At 39.9% G+C, this 21852-nt stretch overlaps 3 protein-coding genes across 3 annotated transcripts in view; 1 reads left to right on the top strand and 2 right to left on the bottom strand.

Annotated features, from left to right (window-relative positions):
- The window catches only part of l(2)dtl (WD40 domain-containing protein denticleless), a 5479-nt gene extending 198 nt beyond the window's left edge, over window positions 1–5281 (bottom strand). Inside the window, exons 1-4 of the mRNA XM_013320170.1 lie at window positions 5116–5281; window positions 4858–5036; window positions 1573–1684; window positions 6–1492 (exon numbers count right to left, since the gene is read on the bottom strand). Of these exons, the coding sequence (XP_013175624.1) occupies window positions 6–1492; window positions 1573–1684; window positions 4858–5036; window positions 5116–5158 (1821 nt within the window). The 5' untranslated portion in view covers window positions 5159–5281. The remainder of the gene's footprint in view (window positions 1–5; window positions 1493–1572; window positions 1685–4857; window positions 5037–5115) is intronic.
- LOC106127105 (uncharacterized) lies at window positions 2178–3606 on the bottom strand. The gene has a single exon (XM_013325094.1). The coding sequence runs from the start codon at window positions 3245–3247 to the stop codon at window positions 2258–2260; it is 990 nt and encodes a 329-aa protein (XP_013180548.1). The 5' UTR covers window positions 3248–3606; the 3' UTR covers window positions 2178–2257.
- A 539-nt stretch (window positions 5282–5820) lies between the features above and the next one.
- On the top strand, window positions 5821–8846 carry LOC106127224 (uncharacterized). Its single transcript, XM_013325300.1, has 2 exons — window positions 5821–5979; window positions 6326–8846. Exon 2 carries the CDS (start codon window positions 6330–6332, stop codon window positions 8088–8090), a length of 1761 nt encoding a protein of 586 aa, XP_013180754.1. The 5' UTR covers window positions 5821–5979; window positions 6326–6329; the 3' UTR covers window positions 8091–8846.
- Window positions 8847–21852: the final 13006 nt, after the last annotated feature.

The following is a 21852-nucleotide window of genomic DNA, read 5'->3' as shown; positions in this document are numbered from 1 at the left end:
CGGGCGCGCCTCTCCCGCGCGATGCGTGTGAGCCAGTCGGTGGTGACGCGCCTCTTCTTGGCGGGCGACATGAGACGCAGATGCGGCGCCTCGCCGTCCGCCACGAAGTCCGGCAGGTTTTTGGTGGGCGTGGTGAAGGTGATGATCCGGAGCTTGGCGGGCGACGTGCGCTCGGCGTAGCGGCGCGGCGGCGACGCGGACACGTGCGCCTCCTCCGACCTCTCGGGAGTGGGAGGGCTGGCGCGCTTCGCTCGATAATTCTTCGTCGGCGTCATGAAGGAGGTTCCGGGCGCGGGAGGCAGGTAGCCCCAGTCCGCGGGCGCGCTGCTGGCGAGCGGGCTCGCCGGCGACGACTCCCGATCCGCGTCGTCGGGGCGCGCGCCGGCGTCCAGCCTCAGTCTCTTCACCAGCACCTCCGCCTCCTCGGTTTCGGAGCGTTTGGAGCCGTTCATGAGGTCGGCGAGGCACCTCTTCGTCCTCCTGGCGGGGTCGGGAGGCCCGGCGGGGCGCTTGGCGGCGGAGGAGCCGGGCGTGGAGGGTCGCGGACGCTTCAGGGAGGTGGGCGTGCGGTCGCGAGGCCCCCAGTCGGGCGGCGCGGCGAGGTCGGTGCGGGGGAGGAGGTGGGCGCGGCCGGCGAGGTCGGGGCGGGAGTCGGGGAGGTCGGGGAGGTCGGGCAGCTCGGGGCCGATGCGCCAGATCTTGTGTCGGGCGTCGTCGCTGCAGGTGACGAGCTTGGTGTCGCCGCGCTGGCACCAGGCGGCGCAGGTGACCTCGGCGCGGTGTCCGGCCAGGCGCACGACGGGCTGGGAGCACTTGACGTTCCAGACGTAGGCGTGGGTGTCGCTGCTGCCGCTGACGAGGTAGAGGTTGTCGGGGCTGAGGCCGGCCTTGATGTAGAAGGTGCCGTTCTCGTGTCCTGTGTAGCGCTGCTCGGGCACGGCGCTGTAGGTGGCCACGTTGAAGCAGTAGATGACGTTGTCCATGCAGCTGGCGTAGAGGCGGACGCGCGCCTCGTCTATCACGAGGTTGGTGTAGCCGTTCTTGGCGGAGTTGCCGCAGTAGGGTATGGAGTGCTTGGGCAGCGGCTCCCTCTTGTAGATGTTGTAGTTCTTGCGCAGGTCCCACACCTTGATGTTGCCGTCGCACTCTCCGCACGAGAGCAGCGTCAGCTCGTCCTGGAACACGAGGCCGGTGATGCTGATGGCGCGGTTGGTGTCCAGCCGGTTTCGTTTCCCGTGGGAGCCGGGGGTCTTAGGATTGAAACTGGAATGGCAATTGATGAGACAGTTGTCCGGTTTCAGGACGACGTTGGGTTGGTTGCTGGCGCGGATGTCCCACAGCAGTATGTGGCCGTCTCTGGCGCCGGTGGCGAACACTGACGGAGTTCTCGGCGGGAATACTGCAGTTTTGACAGATCTCGTGTGATTCGAAAAAACTAGAACTCTTTTCGGAGTTCCTTCCGCCAGGTCCCACAGGCTTGCTGTGTGATCTCCTGTAAAAATATATTATTTATGAAAAAATGTGTAACATTTATTATGAAGTACGTATAAGTTAAGAGGCGATGCTAGGTACCGGAGACTGTGACGAAGCTCATAGTGGAGGGCGCCCAGGCGAGGTCGAAGACGGCGTTGTTGTGGCACTGGAAGGGCTCCAGGCGGCTCGCCGCCCGCCTGCTCGACGTGTCCTGTCGACACCACATCTCACTCTTACTGGTACAATCATAGGAGTAATCGTGCTCCACATTATACTTAGTGAAGGTCAAGCCAATATTGAGCCAAATTTGAGAATTTTATCTTTAAAGTTTCATACCTCGCGCACAATTTTTTCTTATGCATAAATGTAGAATGTGTTTGCAATAACTCATATACAGTTACATAATAATTCATATACAGTTATAACTTAGTATAGTTCAACATTTAACTAAGATAATCCTTATGTATATACATCGATATGTTACATAGGTACACTCGAGAGGTTTTTATCGATAAGTAATATCGGGGAAATCATCGCTTTATTGACGTCGACATCAACTAAATGAAATTCCTGAACATTATCATGTTGCTAATTATACTTTATCAAATGCTTCGTGATAGCGCACAGCCCGCCATTGCGTGGCAGACTTCTCCATGATAATTAACATTTGGATGTTCTAATGATATAAGAAAAACACACATACGGAGGTTTGGTTGTAATCATTTAATCGCACATTATTTACAATGTTACAAATATGTTTGACATCTTCGTAAGGTTTAGTTGCCTATTCCTTGTGATCCTTGTCTTCGTGGAGCATCACCTCCCAGTAAGCGGGCGGCGGGGTGAATGCGTACCCGCGCCCGTCCTGCCCCACCTGCAGCGGCATCAGGAGCACGCAGTTGAAGTGCGGGAAGGGCAGCTCAACCGTCATCTGCACGAAATAGTCCCTGGCAACGAGGCCGGAGAAATCGAGGGACCGGGTGTCCGGGGGCACGCTCAGGAGCAGCCTCATGGTCTGGCTCTCGCCGCACTTCACCGAGCCCGCCTTGCTCTCCGCGTGCGGCACGTCTAGCGACATTTTCACAGTTTTCGTTTTCGTCGTGAATTTGAGAACTTCCACGATCTTGGTCTCGACGGCCCTGACCGTCACTTCGGAGTCATTCCTAACTTCATATTCAAGGTCCAACGTGTCTCCGGGGGCGAGGACGGACTTTGCCACGCCGGCTTTAATGTTGATCGTATTCGACTTGCGACTGAATAGTTGTGAAATTTTTTTCTGCTTTCCGTAGACGATGGGTTCCAGAGGAAGCCTCGGAGTGATGCCGGATTCGACTTCGATTTCTTTTTTGTACGTCTTAGCGAACTTCAAAAAGCCCGGTCTTTTGAACTTAATGCGTATCATGTATCGGATGTTGCAACTAATGGCGTACTGCATGTTACTGCTCGCGTGCCGGAACGTGGCCGGGATGTTTTCAGGCAACTCGAACGTGAAAGGAATATCATATGAGCCCGCGGGGACGATATTCTTCTCAGATACTGTCACTACATCTTTGAGGTCCAGATAAACCTCGCTGCAGCAGTGCGTCACTTCTTTGCTCTTGTCGCTATGTTTCCTCTTTATACTTAAAATTCCTCTACCTTTTAGTGACACAGAAATTTGAGAGAAAGTGGTTTCTACATCGACAGCATATCTTATAACTCCGTGAACTTTACTTCCGGCTATGAATACTCCGTCGTTGGATTTATGTAAGTTTATTTCGCAAAATATTCCCATTTCTGGTAAGCAAACTTTGTATGAACTTCCTTGCTTGGCTCTTTTAGATGCTTCGCTTATGAACTCCCGGCGGTTGCTTGTGTCGACTCTGTTTTGATCAGCAGACAGTCTCACTACTAAGAATATTTGAGATATAAAATGTGTGCAATACTGTAGAGTTTTGTTATGACGTCGAGTCACAGATCACATAACTACAACACGCGAATGTATCGATAACGATATCGATAGGGGTAAATTGGATGGAACCACATAAGGTATTTCTTAAGGTACTGAATACATCAAGAGTAGAGCGGTTAAGAACATCGCGTACACACGAGTGTACTTCCCGAGGTGTAAGCAGCGATTGAATATGTGATAGTGGTTCCCACTGATATATATAGCTGACGCACACAGACACAGCACTCGAGAGGTTTTACATAGTGAGGTAGTTGACATACTATCTTATCTATACATATACATATGAGTGTGTTTATTTCACAACAAATGTACAAATTATATAGAAAAGATTATCATATTTTTCGAGATAGAGACATAAATAGAAAGCTTTGTCAAATATATACCTTAATCAATCAATGATTAGAGACTAAGCTGTAATCACTCGGTAGCTCATAAAAATATTATCAATGTTATCAATGTTCCAAATACCGGCAAATCTGATTATACATCATTTTTAAGTAAAATAATTTGCTTTGTATCTAAGCTCTTATCTCTTAAACAACAACTTATATTCTGGAAAACTAATATTCTCCTTACTGTTCTGTTGCATGTAATAAAGCATAACATAAACTGTTGAATAAGCAAACCAAACTTAAATACTCATCCAAGCTATATCCCATGGTAAGGGGATATTATATTCACTGGCTGACAATGTTATTTATTGTCTATGAATTTAAATTCATCACACAGACATGTTTGTTTGTAATAAATCCTTATAAAGGTAAAATAGTTTATTTAGGTTTGCCATAATTTGACTATATATGTATATTAAATAAGATAAGGATGTATGTAGGTGGAGTAAGATACGAGGCTATCATGTCAAAGACATCAATATCAAGCTTTGATTGTATCTAGAGAATAATAAATGACTTCAATGAAATATGTTCATTTTCTAAAAACAAAAATTTTCATTATTTGTTCTGAATAAATAAATGCAAAACTACTGGACTAATACAATAAATTATATATAAAGCTTTTCTCTCTATGAACATAAGAAAAAAGAAATACTAAATTATGAAGATATATAACATTTATATTTAATACCCTTTTTTCAAATACTGAAAGTCCAGGGAGGGAAAGTGGATTTGGTGGCGACACCTTAACGTCTGTACACCCTCTCCCCAGCAATTAAACATAGGCAACACATTATTTTAGCTTTCATATTAAACTGAAACATCACATTCCTACTTGCTTGTGTGCCATGATTTTTTATAACAATAACATCCAAATAGATAATAATGCTATCAAGACAACTTAATATTGTAAACAAAGCCTCTGGCCACAAAGCTAGGGGCAAGGAGAGGGCGAGTGCCCTACACGACCACGCATTAATCTGCTATTGCACATACAAAACATATAAAGTGAGTTTTATACATATTTACATAAAAATATACCTGAATGACAACCCTTCCATCTTCATTGGCAAGAGCAAGAATGTGTTCGTAACCGCTGACTTCTGCGAACCGGCAAGCGAAAATAGGTGGGTCTTGTTCCGCGCTCAATGCACCGTAAAATGATTCCTCGTAGTTTACGACCAGGCGTTTAAGAATATTATCGTAGTTAAAACGGCAAACTATAACAAAAAAACAAACATTTCTTCTACAATGTTCCAGATAAATACGCTTTACTGCGAAATTTATGTACACACTTACATATGCCTAACTGACGATCTATTATGTTTTGCACGTCGTTCATATTGTTTTGTTTAGAAACTCATTGCAAATAATATAAAAAATGAATAGTTGCTTATTGCAGGTTATTGTTATTTAGCATGTTATTTAGCAACATAAAAAGCCAATTTTACCCGCAAAAATTGGAAATGACAATGACATTGACATCAATAAACCACATCAAAGAGCAAGACTATACTAGGGAATTCGACAGTGCTGGTCGTGCGTCGTGTATCGTGTGTCGTACTGCTGGTGGTGGTGGCTTTTATTCACCGTTACGAACTTGATTCTTCCAGCAATTTCTACGTCTTTATGTCTATCTTAGTCGTAACCAGTGGTAGCCTTGTATGTTACATACATATTAACACACAAAAGTTCTTACTATAGCGATATATGTGTGTAAAAACATAAATATATTGTTTTACATATACCTACATATTACAAAAATAAAGTAAAAATATCATATTGAGCTTCTACTTTTGTTATTTGTTAAAAACAATAATAAACACGCAGTTATATGTTTTATGTTATCAGAAAATGAATTGAATTCTTGTTTTGATTTTGGATTGCTTAGTATTTAAAATATATTAAATTATGAGTTTGATTAAATAAGCAATTTTATTAACAGAAATTCGATCAAAATACAGTAAGCCTTGGTACGTTTTTTTCAAAAAATAACGGCAACATTGCTGTCTACTTTTCCTCTGCGGCGAGTTTACTACTAATTTTGATTTTGTATTGTATTCATGTATCGCTTAAACTTCATGAAAAGTATTTGTTAATTTACTTAAATGGATAAGTTTGTCAAGTGCAAATTGCATTTTCGGTACCTGTATTTGCATTAAGGTAATAAATAAGACGTTGATTCGTCATAAGCAGCGTTGAATGGTTCGGCGTGGATTTATACGTAATTTTAAGTCATGTTGTGTATATATTTTATGCAATATAAACCTGTAAATATATTATTTCCAGTAAATTTTAAGCTTTTTAATGTCTACATGTGTAAAAAATTTAAACAATAAACATTATGTTTTTCACATAACTGCCGTGGTTAGAGTTGTCAAACTTCTAAGAATTTTACAATTTCTTTAAAGATTATATTTCAAATTTTAAGTTCAAACTAACTTTTCTCTTAGAAATCTTTTGAAATATCGAAATGTAGTTAAATATAACGGTAATATAAACATTACAGGTGTATGGAATGTGAAGACGATGGATTTGGTGATTTCGAGGCAGCGGCCAATGGGGGCGTCGGCGTCGAGCGGGAGCGACATGGTGGTGCGTGCGAGCTGCAACTGGATGTCGCCGCTGCAGTGCCTTCTGCACCTGATCAAAAGCCAGTGCACCTCAGCATGGAGCCAGCTCATGAAAACGGCTACTGGAAACTTAAGCCCCCTGACACTCCCTTTATGAACAACATGGAGGAGATCTCCTACTGGGTGCACACAAAACGTGCACCTTGCCTGTACACATATGACAAAACCAATAACAAGCCTAAAGAACAAGCCCATTGCTCAAAGTATAACTCTAAAAGTAAAGCAGTTAAAGAAGTGCCTTCTCCTAGGAAAAAAAATAAGCGAAAATTGGTGCTGATTGATCAAGACTCTGTCTCCACTGAGAAAGAACAAAGTGCATTCTATTTCACATCAGATACTCCGCTGCAAGTTGCCAAGAATAATGTCAAAGCCAGCTCTAATGGGTCCGATGAAGACTTTGTCGTTAAAAAATCATCAACAGTGGTTAAGCCGAAAAGGATGAGACTACAGAAAAAAAGTAAAATGGATTTTGAAAAAAAGAATAAAATGGTGACATCAACACCAAAAGTAACAGCTCTGAGGCGCAGTCTTCGCAAGTTACAGAAATCCTTAAATGACAATCAACTGGATAGTACAATTAAGGTGATAAATAAAACATTACCCCTAGAACCTCTGCTAGCTTCAAAAATATCACCAGATAACCAGACACCTAAGCTCCCTGAAGATGAGACGAAAACTATTATCCATGATGTAACAATGGAGGAGCAACCCTCCAACAATGTTAATGAAAAATCAAAGGTTGGGGTACTTAATGGCAAATTGGAAGATGACAGTGATGTGTCTGGTTTTACTGCTAACTATATCCGTTCAACCAAAACACAATTAACAAAGACTCCCAGGAATATGAGAAGTAAGTTAAACAGGACTTTTATCAAGGAATCACAAGACAGTACTCAGAAACAGGAGAGCAAGACAGTTGTTTGTGTTAATAAGTCCATGAACACTGGACCCCAGGACTCTGCCATCCTGAATTACAGTACAGACTCATCTCAGAATGTTATTAACTTGGTCACTTCAAAGCAGAATTCAAAAGTCACAAGAGTAAGTCGCTCAACTTCCTTGTTGAAATTTATGAATCCCAAGCAATCTGAAAATAAGCAGAGTGAATGCAATAATGACAAAGAGGTCAGCAATGTTGATGATACCGCACAGTCAAATGGCACCTCCAGGTACCCAAAGCGACAAAGGAATTGTAATGCTGAGGTCATGTCTCCTATCAAAATCAATAATTCCCGAAGTGCTACAGATAGACGAAAGCGTATGTGTAAAAAGCCAAGTGAATTAACCAGCTCTGATCGCAAAGAAAACTCAGAAGAAGAGATTGTGTCGCGAACAAGAAGCGGTCGTAAGATAAACCAGAGATCGGGACAAACTGATAACTCTGTTCTTGTTCTTAGTAACTCCACGGAACAACTAAGTTCATTGGCTGCGGTGAACGTGGCGGGCCCCACGGAGACAAACTTATTGGACAATTCATCTAAGAAAAAACGACAAAGTGGCAGATGTGCTCAGTTAAAGAAATCTGCAGGTGAAAATAGACAGTTGTTAAAACGTGACTCTAGGGATAAGAGTGGGTTTACTGCATGCTTCTCCGATAGTGATGATGACTTTGAATCTAAGCAGAGGAAGTTTTTCTGTTAAAGTGGAGTGGTGCCCGTGCTAGCATTTGACTATTATCGTGATATTGTCAATATAAAATGTTGTGTAGAAGCTAACTCAATTATACTTGCCAGGTTATTGTATATTTATATATGGTTGGGCATTCTGCAATGCTTTAGCAGTGAAGTGTGGCAACAACTTGCTGCTTCTGTACAGTGTTGGATGGCAAACATGTTGCGCGGAATCGCACAGTTTCTGCAAAGTGAGAGGACATTGTTTTGTTTGATATTCTTTATATAAAATATTGCTGTGAGACGTTTGCTTTGCCTCTGATAGGAATTTGATATCTCCTGCTTTAGTGTAAACACAAAATTAGCCATGTTTGTAATATTAATACTGTTGCAATATAACTATACCTATAAAAACATATTCATAAAGTTAATATATAAAAAGGTAAGTTTTGAAAGTTTGTTATATAAATGCCTGTTGTATAAATTTTAGAGAATGAATCAAATAACTCAGGATATTTAAATAGGGTTTTGTATTTATTTCTAGTGTTATCTTTGTTTGCGGCAAAACTAGTGTAGCATCTGCTTGTCACACAAATGAAATTTGTGATCTAAATTGTATTATAAAGTGCCATTGTAACTATAACTACAAATGTAACCAGCGTATTTGTGACTAAATACTTAAGTTGTCTCCAGTTGAGAGTTCAATGTATTTATTGAATTCTGTAACTGTATATCTTACGGTTTTTGTATTAAATTTTAATGTATAATATTGCTTATAAAATTTCATAGTAAAGGTAATGTTATCTTTTTAAAATGTAATTTTATTTAATTGATCAATAACACCGGCGGTGCATGCAGTCATATTCATTTATATTCCTTACTAACTGTCGCCCGCGGAATAATTAATTATTTAGTAGCCAGTGTGTTCTTGCAGACTATGTTCTATATCTATGCCAAATTTAGTAAAAAATTTGATCAGACCTAAACATTGGAAATGTTGTTTTTCAAACAGCTGCTAGTGACATCTATCTTTGATAATTCCAAATAATTAAATTTTCATCGACCAATTGCCAAAACTTAGTTATGCTACTTAACAAAAGATGGCGTTGAAAAATATTTTAATTATTACTTTCTGTCCATAGATGTCAGTGTATCCGCGAGTTTCTTATTAAAAAAATCGTATACCGAACATGTGTGCATTTCGTTAATTTTTTTACATTTTGTTTCCATATAATCTTTTAGTAATACTGTCGCCGAGTAACTATACGGATGTAGATATGTAGTAAATAGTGTAATAATATGTAGTAAAAAAAAATAATAAATTACATATAAGCTTTCTGAGTTTCTAAAGACTTTATTTTTCGTTTTTACGATTTTTATTTTTTCATCATGTTAACTATGATTATCATTTTTTAGTAACTTTTTAGTCTTTATTAAACTACATAGGGTACATTCTCATCGGACACAATAAATATTAGTAAATACATATGTTATAATTACAATTATTATTTACTGAGACATTTGTATTGTTCAGTGTTGCCAAAAGGTTTGTGATTTACAATTCAAAGTAAATCACAATAAGTACACTGGAAATGTCAAGAAGTCAATAAGATTATTCCAGACGGGCGCGTCTGCAAAGTGGCTGAATGCACCTTGATACCTTTGCCTTCTCGCTGAACGCTGAGTGGCCGAGTGACGTGGTGTGGGAACCTGTCATTGACGCGAGAAGAGAACCCCTTTCCCACCAAATGTGCAAAATGTTAAACAGATGCAAGTTTTTCTTAGAAAACTCATACAATCAGATTAAAATATTCGGCTTAACTTTTAAGTAGCAAATAGCAAGTAATAAAACTAAGTGGTTAACGTTACCTAAGTTTTCTTTGAAACGATATTAAATTTGTTTTTTTGCGTTGATTCTATATAAGTTTTAGTTACATTGCTACAGTCACACTGAACTCAACACTTCGGAGGTAACGCGACGTCTCCTGTCTCAGTAAAAAGCGGTGCAACAATATTTGTTTAAGCTACGTAACATTGACAGACGCCACCTTTGAGCCTATCTCGAGATATTTTTGTTTTTTTAACATGTTTATTGTAACATGATATCCCCACGCCGGTGCGTTTTCTTAAAACATTATTCAAAATAAAGTTGATTAATTCGTTGATATGGCCGATGGGCCATATCTATTCTTGTATTATTCTTGCGTGTTTAAAACACGTGTACTAAATACATCGATGTTATTATAGAAGCTATTCATACAATTTATTTGAAACAGAACATTTGTAAATTACTATTTCACTGACCTTTATCGTAACGTTAACGTGTCGTGTCGTGTCGTGTAATACGACTTGCGATCTCTTGGTTGTTTGTACAAGTGTTGCGAGTTACGTTCTCATTAGCTTTTTAGCTTTCGGTAAGATGATATGTTAGAAATGAGACACGAGTATCACTATGTGTATAGGAAATGTTTTTGTTTTCTTAAGCCGATGAGAAGATTTTATGATAGTTCTATTTCAGCAAAGTAACATTTTTGAAAGATACATATCCTAAACAATTCCATATTGTGCTTACACTAGTATACGTGTTATAACATACTAAATATACGTAAATCTGAGAACAATGGAGAATACAAGGTGAGGAAGTGGGGGGCGCCACCGCATGGCATCCTGATGCAGCCCGGCGGCGGTGGCAGCGGCGGCGGCGGCGGAGAGAGTGCTGCTGCGAACAGAAGGAGCATCCGAAAGCCTTCACAATTAGTATTTCCTAAATAATGGCATAATAGTGTATCGGGTAACCCTCACGCAGCAGGCGGGGGGCGACAGGGGATCGGGGGGCGGCAACCCGACACCGCGCGGGCTCTGGGCGCGTTTGTTTTTTTGTCAAAGGCCAGCGCCGCTCCTCCTGGCTTAATCAAATCCCTGGCTGCGGAAACATTTTGACAGCCGTTGCCCCCCGCCCGCCTCGTACCTCCTCGCCCCGCACTGCAAGGTGGATGATATGATTGATGCTTTGATGCCTTAATTAGCGGCGTTCTCTTGTCACACCTAGGACGCTTTTTTATTGTTTGATAGATGGATGACAATAGACTTGATGGAAATTAGATTTGATGAAGGTGGTCCCTACATAGGAAGAGAAATATCCTCTTCTGTGGGTCTCCTCCTCTGACGGGTAAATATAGTGAACGTATCTACGATTGCGGATGTTTATAGGCAGCGGTCGCGTACCACACATATCATATCATAAATATATAAAATCTATATTGCGTTGTTTGTTGCAATTCAACAATTCAACAGTTAATGCAGAAGTATAGAATTGCGACGAACAACAAATATTTGCAACGAATCGAAATATTGGAATAACTTTAATATTACAATAATATCGGTGTCCAGGTGATAACATTTCAGTAGGTACGTAAGGTAAGCACTAGGGCGTAGGCAACGAGGTGCCTGCAGTGAATTATTACGTTGTAAACAAGGCAGTGCGGTGCAAGAAGAACGGTGGGCGTGGCAGTGCCCCCTCCCCCTCCCGCCTCCCGCCTCCGCCCCGCGCCGGAAGCGGCTCAGGTTGCAGCACTTCCTGTGCCGCCATTTGCACCGCGCTACCTTCATGCATCGTAATCCTTTAATTGAAATATTTATCCGCATCCAACGCATCCTTGTGAGGTGGGACAAAAAATATATATATGCATATATATATTGATTATCAACATCTATCTAATCTCAGGTATTTTATTAAAACAGCGCAAGTTATTTTTTCCTTTTGTAATAAATTTTGCGAGATACTGATTAAGACGACCTTCACTATCATTGTCAAAAAACTATTTATAATTTAGTTTCAAAATCTGTTTTATGTATTATATAATACTACCTATTAGATGAAGAATCCAAAATAGGATTATCTTTTTTTCAATGATGACATTGTTATTAGAAGGTTCGCTCGATTTATCAAAACGAGCTTGTGCATTATGTTTGCGATATCCTTTGATTACAATAAAAGCAAGCAGCGTGTTAGTATGTAAGCGGCGAGCGTGACAACTAAATTAGCGGGACGCCTCCGCGTGACATAAGTTATTAGTTTCGCAATCACAGAGCGCTCGCTCGCTCGCTCGGTGCAAGCTAACACCTCATTTATAGCTACAACATAATTTTATTCGTATTTCTTCAAACTTACGTATTATAATAAAATCTGTGTCCATATTTATTGGTAATAAATATACAAATAGAGCTTTATTGCATTGTGTTATGGTTGATAACAGCTCGGTACTGAAGACGCGGGAATGAGAAGATATCTTTCCTTAAATAAATTGTCTCCGATGTATCCCCGAGTGCATTTTATACAACGTTTACACCTATTAAAGATCGACGCACATTAGAACACAGCACAAATGACGTAAACTTTTAAACATGTGGTTTAAAATTTTATCATATATTTTTTTAAAGCTATTAAAATTTATCAATGATTTTAACTGTTTTGTTCTGTTTAATTATTGCAAGAATTTTCTAGGTAAAGCAAACAATTGAGCTATCAATGGTCAGGTCAACCAATTTATACGCAGTCGTAAGAGACCCGCTGAACTGAAGGCTATGGAAGCAAATCTTCCGCTCCTGAATGCTTACCACAAGCCTCAGATATCACTGACTCGAGGGAGAGAGGGGATTTTTATTAAATTTTTGTTTATTAATCAGTTTTCTAAAAATTATTGTTAAGAATTTTAATTGAGCGATGGACTTATAATGTTGGCGCATTTTTTATGACGCAAATATAATCATGAGGTTTGTATAATAAGTTAATTACCTACTCTACCTTATCACTAAATAAAGTAGACAACTTCATTCATTTATTTTAAATTCTATTAACTTTGTAATTTTAAACTACTACAGTTTTAACAATGTTTAAGTTTAACTTTTTATGTAACTCTCTTTTCAGCAAAGTGAGCGCTGACCCTATCAGGACCTTAAGCGGCGAAACGAAAAGGATTATTCGAGCGCTATAAATATGGCAGCCGAGATTATGATAATTTGAATAATAACATTAAAATAATAATAATGTTTGTGTGATGCGCCGCACCGCCGCCGCCGCCGCCGCCTCCGCCTCCGCCGCGCGGGGCTGTTGTCATCTCGTAATAGATTTATCTGCGTTCATACATCACAATGATGCTGCGCTAGTGTTGCGCTCGCCCGCCCTCGAGCCCGCGCCCGCGCCGCGCCGCGCCGCGCCTCACCGGCTCAGCAGATGATTATCGTTTCATTAGTGACTCGATACGGCGATCGCTATCGATATCCCCCTTTATTCGATTGATTTATTCCGCTTTTTATTGTCGCACTTACATTTATTTTAATCTGTGCTCATTTGCTTTGTGACTTCTTTAAGAAAGTACATTTTTAATGACTATTAAGAAGTTTTAAATGTCAAGCTGAACAATAAATAAACCGTAGTTGATAGTTGTTGAGCAACGACACCGCAACCGATATCGCTCGCAGGAACACGACACCACTTGTTATGTTAAATAATAAAGCGCATACCTAAACATATCGTTATTTATAAGTGGGTCATTAAACACAAACTTCAACTTTTATAGTTCTTCAATAAATTAAGAAAGACTATATTAAGGGTTGTAACAGAGTAAGGAACGATTTATTTTTATATAGTTGAGCTGAGGAGTAGTTATTTTAGAGGTACATACATATGCATATCAAGGTACTGGGGGGGGGGGGCGCTGGTGGCAGCGGGCTGCGCGCGCGCCGCTGGTGGTTTATTGTTTTACGAGGGACATTAGACGGCTCTCTCGCTTTGTTGTCACTGTTTATGACGCACAATGAATGGACAAATCGAAGAAATTCAAGTCCGTTGTCATTCTCCTTGATAGAGTGCCGTCATCTCTCTTCCTGTGACGCGATTGTTTGCTGTTTGACGTCACATGCTACAGCGTATTTATATGTCAACATAATGTATCACTTTTGTTACGTTACATTGTAAATTATACATTTGTTACGATGAATAATATTAAATAACATATATAAATTAAGTTGTCTTGCATAAGCATGACATCACCAGAAAGTATGTAACAGGTACACTTTGAAGCTTATGTTACATATGAAATTAAACTCTTGATACCGTGAAGATTGTACTCCACTTTCCTCGATCACCAACAGCCAGCCTTACCAACGTATAAGTGTATAACAAACTCAATATTGATACAAACACAAGTAACATTTGATGATTATATTAGTTTGTAAATTCACTAAGAGAATTGTAATAAGTATTTGTTTTGTTGCAGCAGCAGCAGCAGCAGCAGCAGTTGAATGTTGCGCTGCGCAGTTGGGTGGCAGTAGATGCTTTGCTTACACAAAATGCAACAATACAACAACGGAGCAGCAACAACAACAATTCTGTGAAGCGAGCATCATATCTGAGCGCTTTGTCTTACACTCCTGCTGACATTTTTTGTTGTGATTTCGGGAAAAGGTTGAATGTTTATGTAGTTGTAAGGGTGTAGGGGTGAATGGGAGGGGGGGGGGGCGGGGGCGGAGGAGGAGGTGATCCATCACTCGCTGTGGGAGCTACTGCGCGGTTTGGTGCGACCTTCCTCTGCGCCCCGTTACTTACTCATTGTTTATCTTTATTGTATACAGCTTGTTTTGTTTATGAGCATTTTAAGTGTGTCTTTAACGTGTTCAATAGAACATACAATGGTTTTATGAAAATTACAAAAACATTGTTGTAATATTACGTATTGTAAGAGTTTTATATTTTATTTTATTGTTAATGTTAATTATTAAATTTAAAGTCAGCTTTTATTTAATTACAAATATATTGTGTTTCAGTTTTACAAAAATCACACGAAGTAACAGATATATTAGATATATGTAAACAACTAGAATAGAACTTGACTACAACCTTAAAAATAGTTCAAAATAACATCCTATAGAAAGGTTTGCGAAGTGATTCGTGTATTGACAATGTCAGCTTAATGTCTGTTTACGATTGTTCAGCGAACACTGAACAGCGAGCGAGCAGTCAGCATGTAGCACCGGACACACGACTCAATGCAACTGCAACTGATCATTGTAAAGTTTGATGGATGGCACGCCATTCACAAATGTCATCACTCCATCTAACGTGTAGGAACACTTGATGATCCTTAGCTTTTTTTTAATTCATTTCTCTTGCGAAAATCGTTACATTTAGATCTTAATGTTTTTATAATAAAATACATTAATACCTTGTTTGAAATTCAACGTTAATAAAATTTTTGTGACATCTCACGATGTGAACTGTCATGATATTAATCGTGTTTGCTTAAAGTTTGGACAAAAGTAAACAATAAAATGAAGCTAAATGTAAGTTTACGAGCGATGTCAAGTATTTTACGATGTGTATTATTTACGCGAAGTCAACAAGTGGAGGTGCGATCAACTTGTCAAATTTTTTACAAAGCTCGCCATTGCTTTACCTCAGCGCTATAAAATTTTAAATGTTCACAACTCGGAGAGAATTTCAAGTGTTTGACTTATTTTGATGGAGGCGAAGGCATTATTTAATGGTTTGTATAGTTAATGCACTTTACAATTTTATAAAAGCTTCAAGATAACACATAGAAAATTAATTGTTAAAATTCTTTGAATGCTGGACTAAAGCTGTTCAATTTGCTTGACCAATGAAATATTAACTTATTAGGTAATGAGATAAGGTCATAGATAAGAGATCGCAAGGCTTCTACAAATTGTTATCAATTGCTTTATCTTATCAATTATCAATTAATTAATTCTAGCAAATTAAGATCATACCGTAAATATTATATTTATTTGACTTCTAATTAAGAAGCGTTTCTTGAATTATTTTTAATAATTAACAGTCATCAGGTGATCAACAATTTAGATAAATACCGCGACACGACGTCTCGGCAACTCGTCTCAGCATCCAGCTATGATGACCTTCAATATTATAGTCACCTAGGTTAAGTTTCTTTACATGCTTTATATTAGAAATATATAATTTAAGATTAGACAACAACAATCAAAATCAATGCCTTATTCTGAGGCGTATCAAATACTTACTTTAAAATGAACATTGTTAAAAACGTGCAGACAAAAAGAAGGCCCTGGTATCATCAGGTCACAAAGAAGAAATTTCTAATTCGATCCCCCGCCGGCCGCTCCGCTCCGGCCTGCGCGCATCAAAACAATAAATCTAAAGAACAAAACGACAATTCCCTACAACCAAAACAAATTAAACGGCGCATTGTGCCAGGACTTTCTTTGTAGAGCGCTGACCATTCAGGGGCTCCATAAAACTATAGAATACAAGCCAAACAAGTAATATATGGTAGGTGTAAAGTTGGGACGCGTTCCGGCGAGGCGCGGGCGACGTTCATTGTGCACCCTACCCCCTGTCTCAACCATTATTACACCAAGAAATCGTTTTAAACAGCTTCATAGATGTAGCCTTTGTTTAAGGTATAGACGAGTGTAAACAATTGTAAAATATAATTTACAGCTCTCGGACACTTTATTTATGAGTGTCGCGAGAGCGTGAACGAGCTCTCCACTGTACTGGCTGAGGTTTGTAAATGTTATGTTTATAATCGTTGTCTATTTTATAACACCATAATATTAAATATTAAAATTGTTGTGTTATAATAATGTAAGACCTGTAATATATTTCTCTAACAACAGAACAATGTATGGATAAAAAATGATCTCGACACATACTTTTTGAACATTTGATTGTTTGTACGTAAACGTTTTTTTAGCAATTGTTCGTTTGCTGATGTTTTTTTTTCTTTAATTTATAAGTTTCTAAAACACGTATATGGTTAATATTTATTACGCCAGCAGAATTAACATTTAACATGATGTTAATCCAATTACAGTGAAGCAGATTAAGTTATTTCCATTCAAGAAGATGCATAGCGCACCGTAACTGGACGTTTGTTATAAATGTATTAACGTAATATACAGCTCGGTGCCGTATCGAAACGATTATTTATCATAATTTAATATACTTTATCCGTTTTAGTCAGCTAATGATGTCGGCATAAATAATTATCGACATCTCAATTTGTTGGACAGCATAGCTAGGCACTGACTGCGTGCGCTGCGGTCACGATGTATGGCGGGAAAACGCCGCCGCCGCGCCCGCGTCGCATTGGTCACGCGTCGCGCCGCCATCTTTTATTGAATGCGATGTAAATCATGGCGGGAACGCGAATATGTTGCCATAAACATCTTAATGACGAGTTAATTAAAACATTTTTATCTAAAATTAACACAAAGTGATACTTTGCGTTTGATGCTCACATTTATTAAGTATATTTTATGTTTTTGTTGTTGGCATTTTTTAGTTTGACATTAGTTTAATAAGATCTTGCTGTTATTGTACAAGATATGATCACTGGCCTAAGTAATTGTTAATTCTGTTTTTGTTCAAAGTTTGAAATTTAATTCCCAACATGTTAAGACAAAATTTACGTAGTTTTCAATTTCAAGCTTTGGACAACAAAACTGACAAATTAACATTCTAATACGGTTACGGTGTCAGATAGCATCTTTAGGGGTTTATTTTAAATTTTATTCGATGATAGAGATGTATGTTTTTAATTTGGTATACAATTCTAGAAATTAAATTACAAGATAATGGAGCACCTGTTGACGGGTCCCGCTATTGCCGCGCCGGGCGAGCGCTGGGGGTTATTGATGAGCGGCCCAGGGCGGCCGGCAGGGGGCGCGTCTCACTGCGGCACAAGTCACCGGCTTTGAACATAACCTGATCACATCCTTATACGTTTTTAAAAATACTTTACGTAAATATTGTGATTTTATAAAGAATACATGTATTCAAGTGTAACTACACCATTTCGTAATGTATAAGCGTACCAAGTGATAAAGGATGATATAAATTAAAGTGTAGTATTATTTAAAAAATTTGTGGTTAAGCAGATTGTGAAATTACTGGTATTACTTTAAATGAAAAGGAATGCGAAGAATACTTTACCTTTAAAACGCTGATATCCGTTCACTTGTACCCCGCGACAAGCGTGCCCCGTCCCCGGGCCGGTGCGGCGCGGAGCGGGCGCGGAGCGGGCGCGGAGCGGGCGCGGCGCGGCGCGCGTCTCCGCTTGCCAAAATAGAACATTAATATCATAACTTTATAATGAAATGACCCAAAACACCTGTCCTAATGAAACACTTTTTTTTTTAATTTTTAATAATTTTTGAACTGAAAAAGGAATTAGAAACAATGCCAATGATACTATTTGATTTCCAATCCTGACTAATTGCTAGTTTATATGTATGTTTAATATATAAAGACATTTTAAGAAGATAAAGATTTATTTTTTTATTTTGTGTTTACTGTTCGTGAAATAGACTATACTTGTTACACAGATATATATTATATTATAACATAATGTATGTATTTCAAATTATTGGCATAATAATAAATTAAATTCTATGAATTTTTTATTAGATGAATAAAAAGGCAAACAGACGTTTGAAACATAAAAGTAATATGTAATGAGCCGAGCCGACACACCATTACTACCGCTCTATGAAGGGGGGTGAGCAGAGAATTAACAACACAAAAGAGTTGCGAGTCGCGCTGCGGGGCGCCTGTTGCACGCTTGTCGTTACGTTAGTTACACTGATGTGCAAAAAGCATCTCTACTGCTTGTGACATAAAAGCCATATTATTGTAGAAGCCATCAAAACGTCTTTATTATACAAATAACATTCGTTAACAATGGTGTCCAAGCGCGAGCACGAGATGTTATCGAGGCACAATTATCCCTTTGACGAGCGAGGGTTAAGTTTTGTTCCTGCAACATCTGATACATTTAATATATAGCGAACTTCAGTGCTAACGTGTACAGGATAGTTTGTTAAGGAACACTTTATTAACAACTAGATGTACATCGCGACTCCGTCTGCGTGGTTTAAAAAAATAATCAGTAGCTATGTGTTCTTCTAAACGATGTTCTAGTTCGATGCAAAATTTTAAAGCGATCTACGAAGTACAACAAACGTACATACAAACATTCGAATTTATAATATTACTAAAATTCATTCTATTGCAAACATTAGCAATGAATTTGTTATTTGTTTAGGTAGTTGCCTACCTGTAATTGTATTTGTGTAGAGTGGCACATTTCGGGTAATAACCCCCAACACATAAACAACGTCTGGGCAGCAATGAAGGGGTGAAATGAGCGTCGACAGTGGATGACGACAGTGGACGAGGTCGACGGCGTCAGCGATGGCGCGGACATAAAACTGCTTTACGAGCGCCTCCACCTGTCGCGTTATTAACGAGATGGTATTTAATTGCCTGCGCTGTCGTCTCCGGACTGTTTTACGAGTGCGGTTATCGCGTCCAGTTTGTTTTAAGCGTAATATAGTAGTGTTTTGTATCGGACAATCGTTACTGCACCGCGCCACACTTTTCAATTTTAACATTATGTTATTGACGTTAGAAAGCAGAGGATAAGACGTTGACTTTCTTTTATTATCTTCTCATATTTTTAGGAAAATGTTGTCAATTAATGTAAAGTTCAGTAGACATTAAACATGTTTTAATTGCTTATGAGGCGTCTAACCTATAGAAACCAAGAAAGGATGGTGCGTCAACAAGATCTGTTTGAAGCAGCAGAAATCTTTCAGTAAATAAGAAAGTTAGAATGTCCTTTGGCAAATTATTTAATTTGTTACCTTGTTCTACCGCACTGCATACCTCGAGCACCATCAAAAACAACATAATCTCGGCGAAGGTATAGTCCTCAATATGCTCTCCTTTTATCATCGGCGTTTAGAGAGATTACACAACAAATTTTCACTGTTAATATAGCCCTTTTGCCTTTGCTTTAAAGGTCATTGTGTTTGACGTTTTCAGCCATAAATGTCAGAAATTAAAGGAACGCCACTAAAACTACGGTGACATTTTAAAATTGATGACGCCATAATATTTTTAATGGCAACACGTAAGTACCTCTAGTGGGTCGCGTTCCCACTGCTGCGTGAGTTTTATTTACAGGAACGCTTTGTTATATGGCGGTTTTATAGTGTTTTCAAAAGTAATAAAAAGCCATCATTGATTATGTCAATCTAGAGTCCGCAGCCATGGGCATGCGGCGGTTAACAGGCGGCTAGCGGCTACATCAGTAATGTCGAGAGAAACGACTGATTTTAACCCTTTTAATGTGAAATACTCGAGTCTTCTGAACCCCTGGTTGTCATAATAATGCCATTAAAGTAGTCTTCTTGTTCACATACACAAACAATCATGATATCAAAATATAGTCATTAAGTTAGAGGAAGGAGAGACTGAGGCGGCTAAACCTAACCTGAATAAAGCTAGCCTAAAAGCGTCTCCGTATCGTTTAATAGCCACTCGTCAGGCCCATATTGCCTCAGAGCTAAACTATCGGTTAGTAAGCGATCACGCCTTATCTGAAATAGGACCATTCCTTTAGTTTTATTGACGATAAAATTTTATTTGTCGTATGCGAGGTGATCATCGCGCTGAGTTAACTGCGGCCCACCGACTGTTCATTTGTGTTTTATGTCCGCTCCGCCATCGCCCGCCGCCGCCTGCCGTCGCCCGTCGCCACCCGTCGCCGCTCGCCGCTTTCCGCTCGAGTTCAAACGAGCGCATGAATTTCCATTGGCTTTTCCACTAGAGCTAGAAGATCAGGTGATGATTAAGATTTGTGATTTTGTCACGGTGCCTGTAGGCTGAGAATTGACAGATGTGATTAACATCTCTAACACAATAATTGTTCCACCGTTAATAATTTTAAATCTTTAAAACAAGACCGTTAAGTGAAGCTATCGTTGCGATAGAAAGTATATGCATGTGCTCCATGATTGTTGCCATCTGCTGCAGCACGCGACACAATTATGAGCCATCGTTAATTATCAGCTGCAACAAGAGTCCGGCAGAGATGACAAATACCGAACAATTAGCGTTCCGAGAGTGTGGTCCGGTGCGCGCGCGCACGCGCCCGCCGCCGCCTGCCCGCTCCTTCCCCGCCTCCTCCCCGCCACTCGCCACTTCCTCTGATCTTTGACTCGCGCAATTGCGAGCATCTGCCGTCTTGTCGGCCGCCAGAGCATGAGGCCTCGCGCCTCGCAGTACCCTGCCCTCGCGCCTCTCAATAAAGTCACGAGTAGGAGGATGCGGAGGATCTACTTAATCTGGACAATATTGTTATCCTACAAAGCTGTATTTACCATTCTCAAATCACACTCGGAATGTCACCTACATCCATAGACCACTTCGGCGACTGCAACAGTAAGTTTGTAAGGAAATATGTTACTCAATCCGTTGTTGGCACGAGATTATGAATTGAAGTGGTTCGCGATCAACTAGGTGTTTCCGTCGAATCAGCTGTTTGCTGCCATCGCTATGTTGGACAATAAATTGTTCAGTTCCTCGACGGACGCGAACAAACTCCTTTATAGAATTTGTGACAAGCAAATGAGCAATACATCTGACGCATCTTCTACACCTGACACATGACAGATGACAGATGTATTGCACGATGACGTGATCAACTTTTGTTGGAAAACATAAATATGACTCAAATACAATACGAAATACTTTCTAAGAGAGAAAAATTCCATTTTGACAGAAGGCGACGGTAAATGGGCCGACATGTACAAAAAATGAGAACGCATGCGGGTACCCGCGAGCGCGCCGTCGCCGCACTCCAGCTGGAGCCGACCGCGAAGGACTTCTCCTCCTACTACCGCTGCGGCTCCGAGGGTAGTCGCGACCCCAAGTACTCTGTGACGTC

The sequence above is a fragment of the Papilio xuthus genome, unplaced genomic scaffold (assembly GCF_000836235.2).
Source record: "Papilio xuthus unplaced genomic scaffold, Pxut_1.1 DF828952.1, whole genome shotgun sequence".
NCBI lineage: Eukaryota > Metazoa > Arthropoda > Insecta > Lepidoptera > Papilionidae > Papilio > Papilio xuthus.
The sequence above is the reverse complement of the archived record's forward strand: the minus strand, read 5'-3'. Positions and strand labels throughout refer to the sequence as shown.

Coding starts and splice junctions, on each gene's coding strand:
- LOC106127105 (XM_013325094.1), bottom strand. CDS start 3,247: ATGGGAATATTTTGCGAAATAAACTTACATAAATCCAACGACGGAGTA.
- LOC106127224 (XM_013325300.1), top strand. CDS start 6,330: ATGGAATGTGAAGACGATGGATTTGGTGATTTCGAGGCAGCGGCCAAT.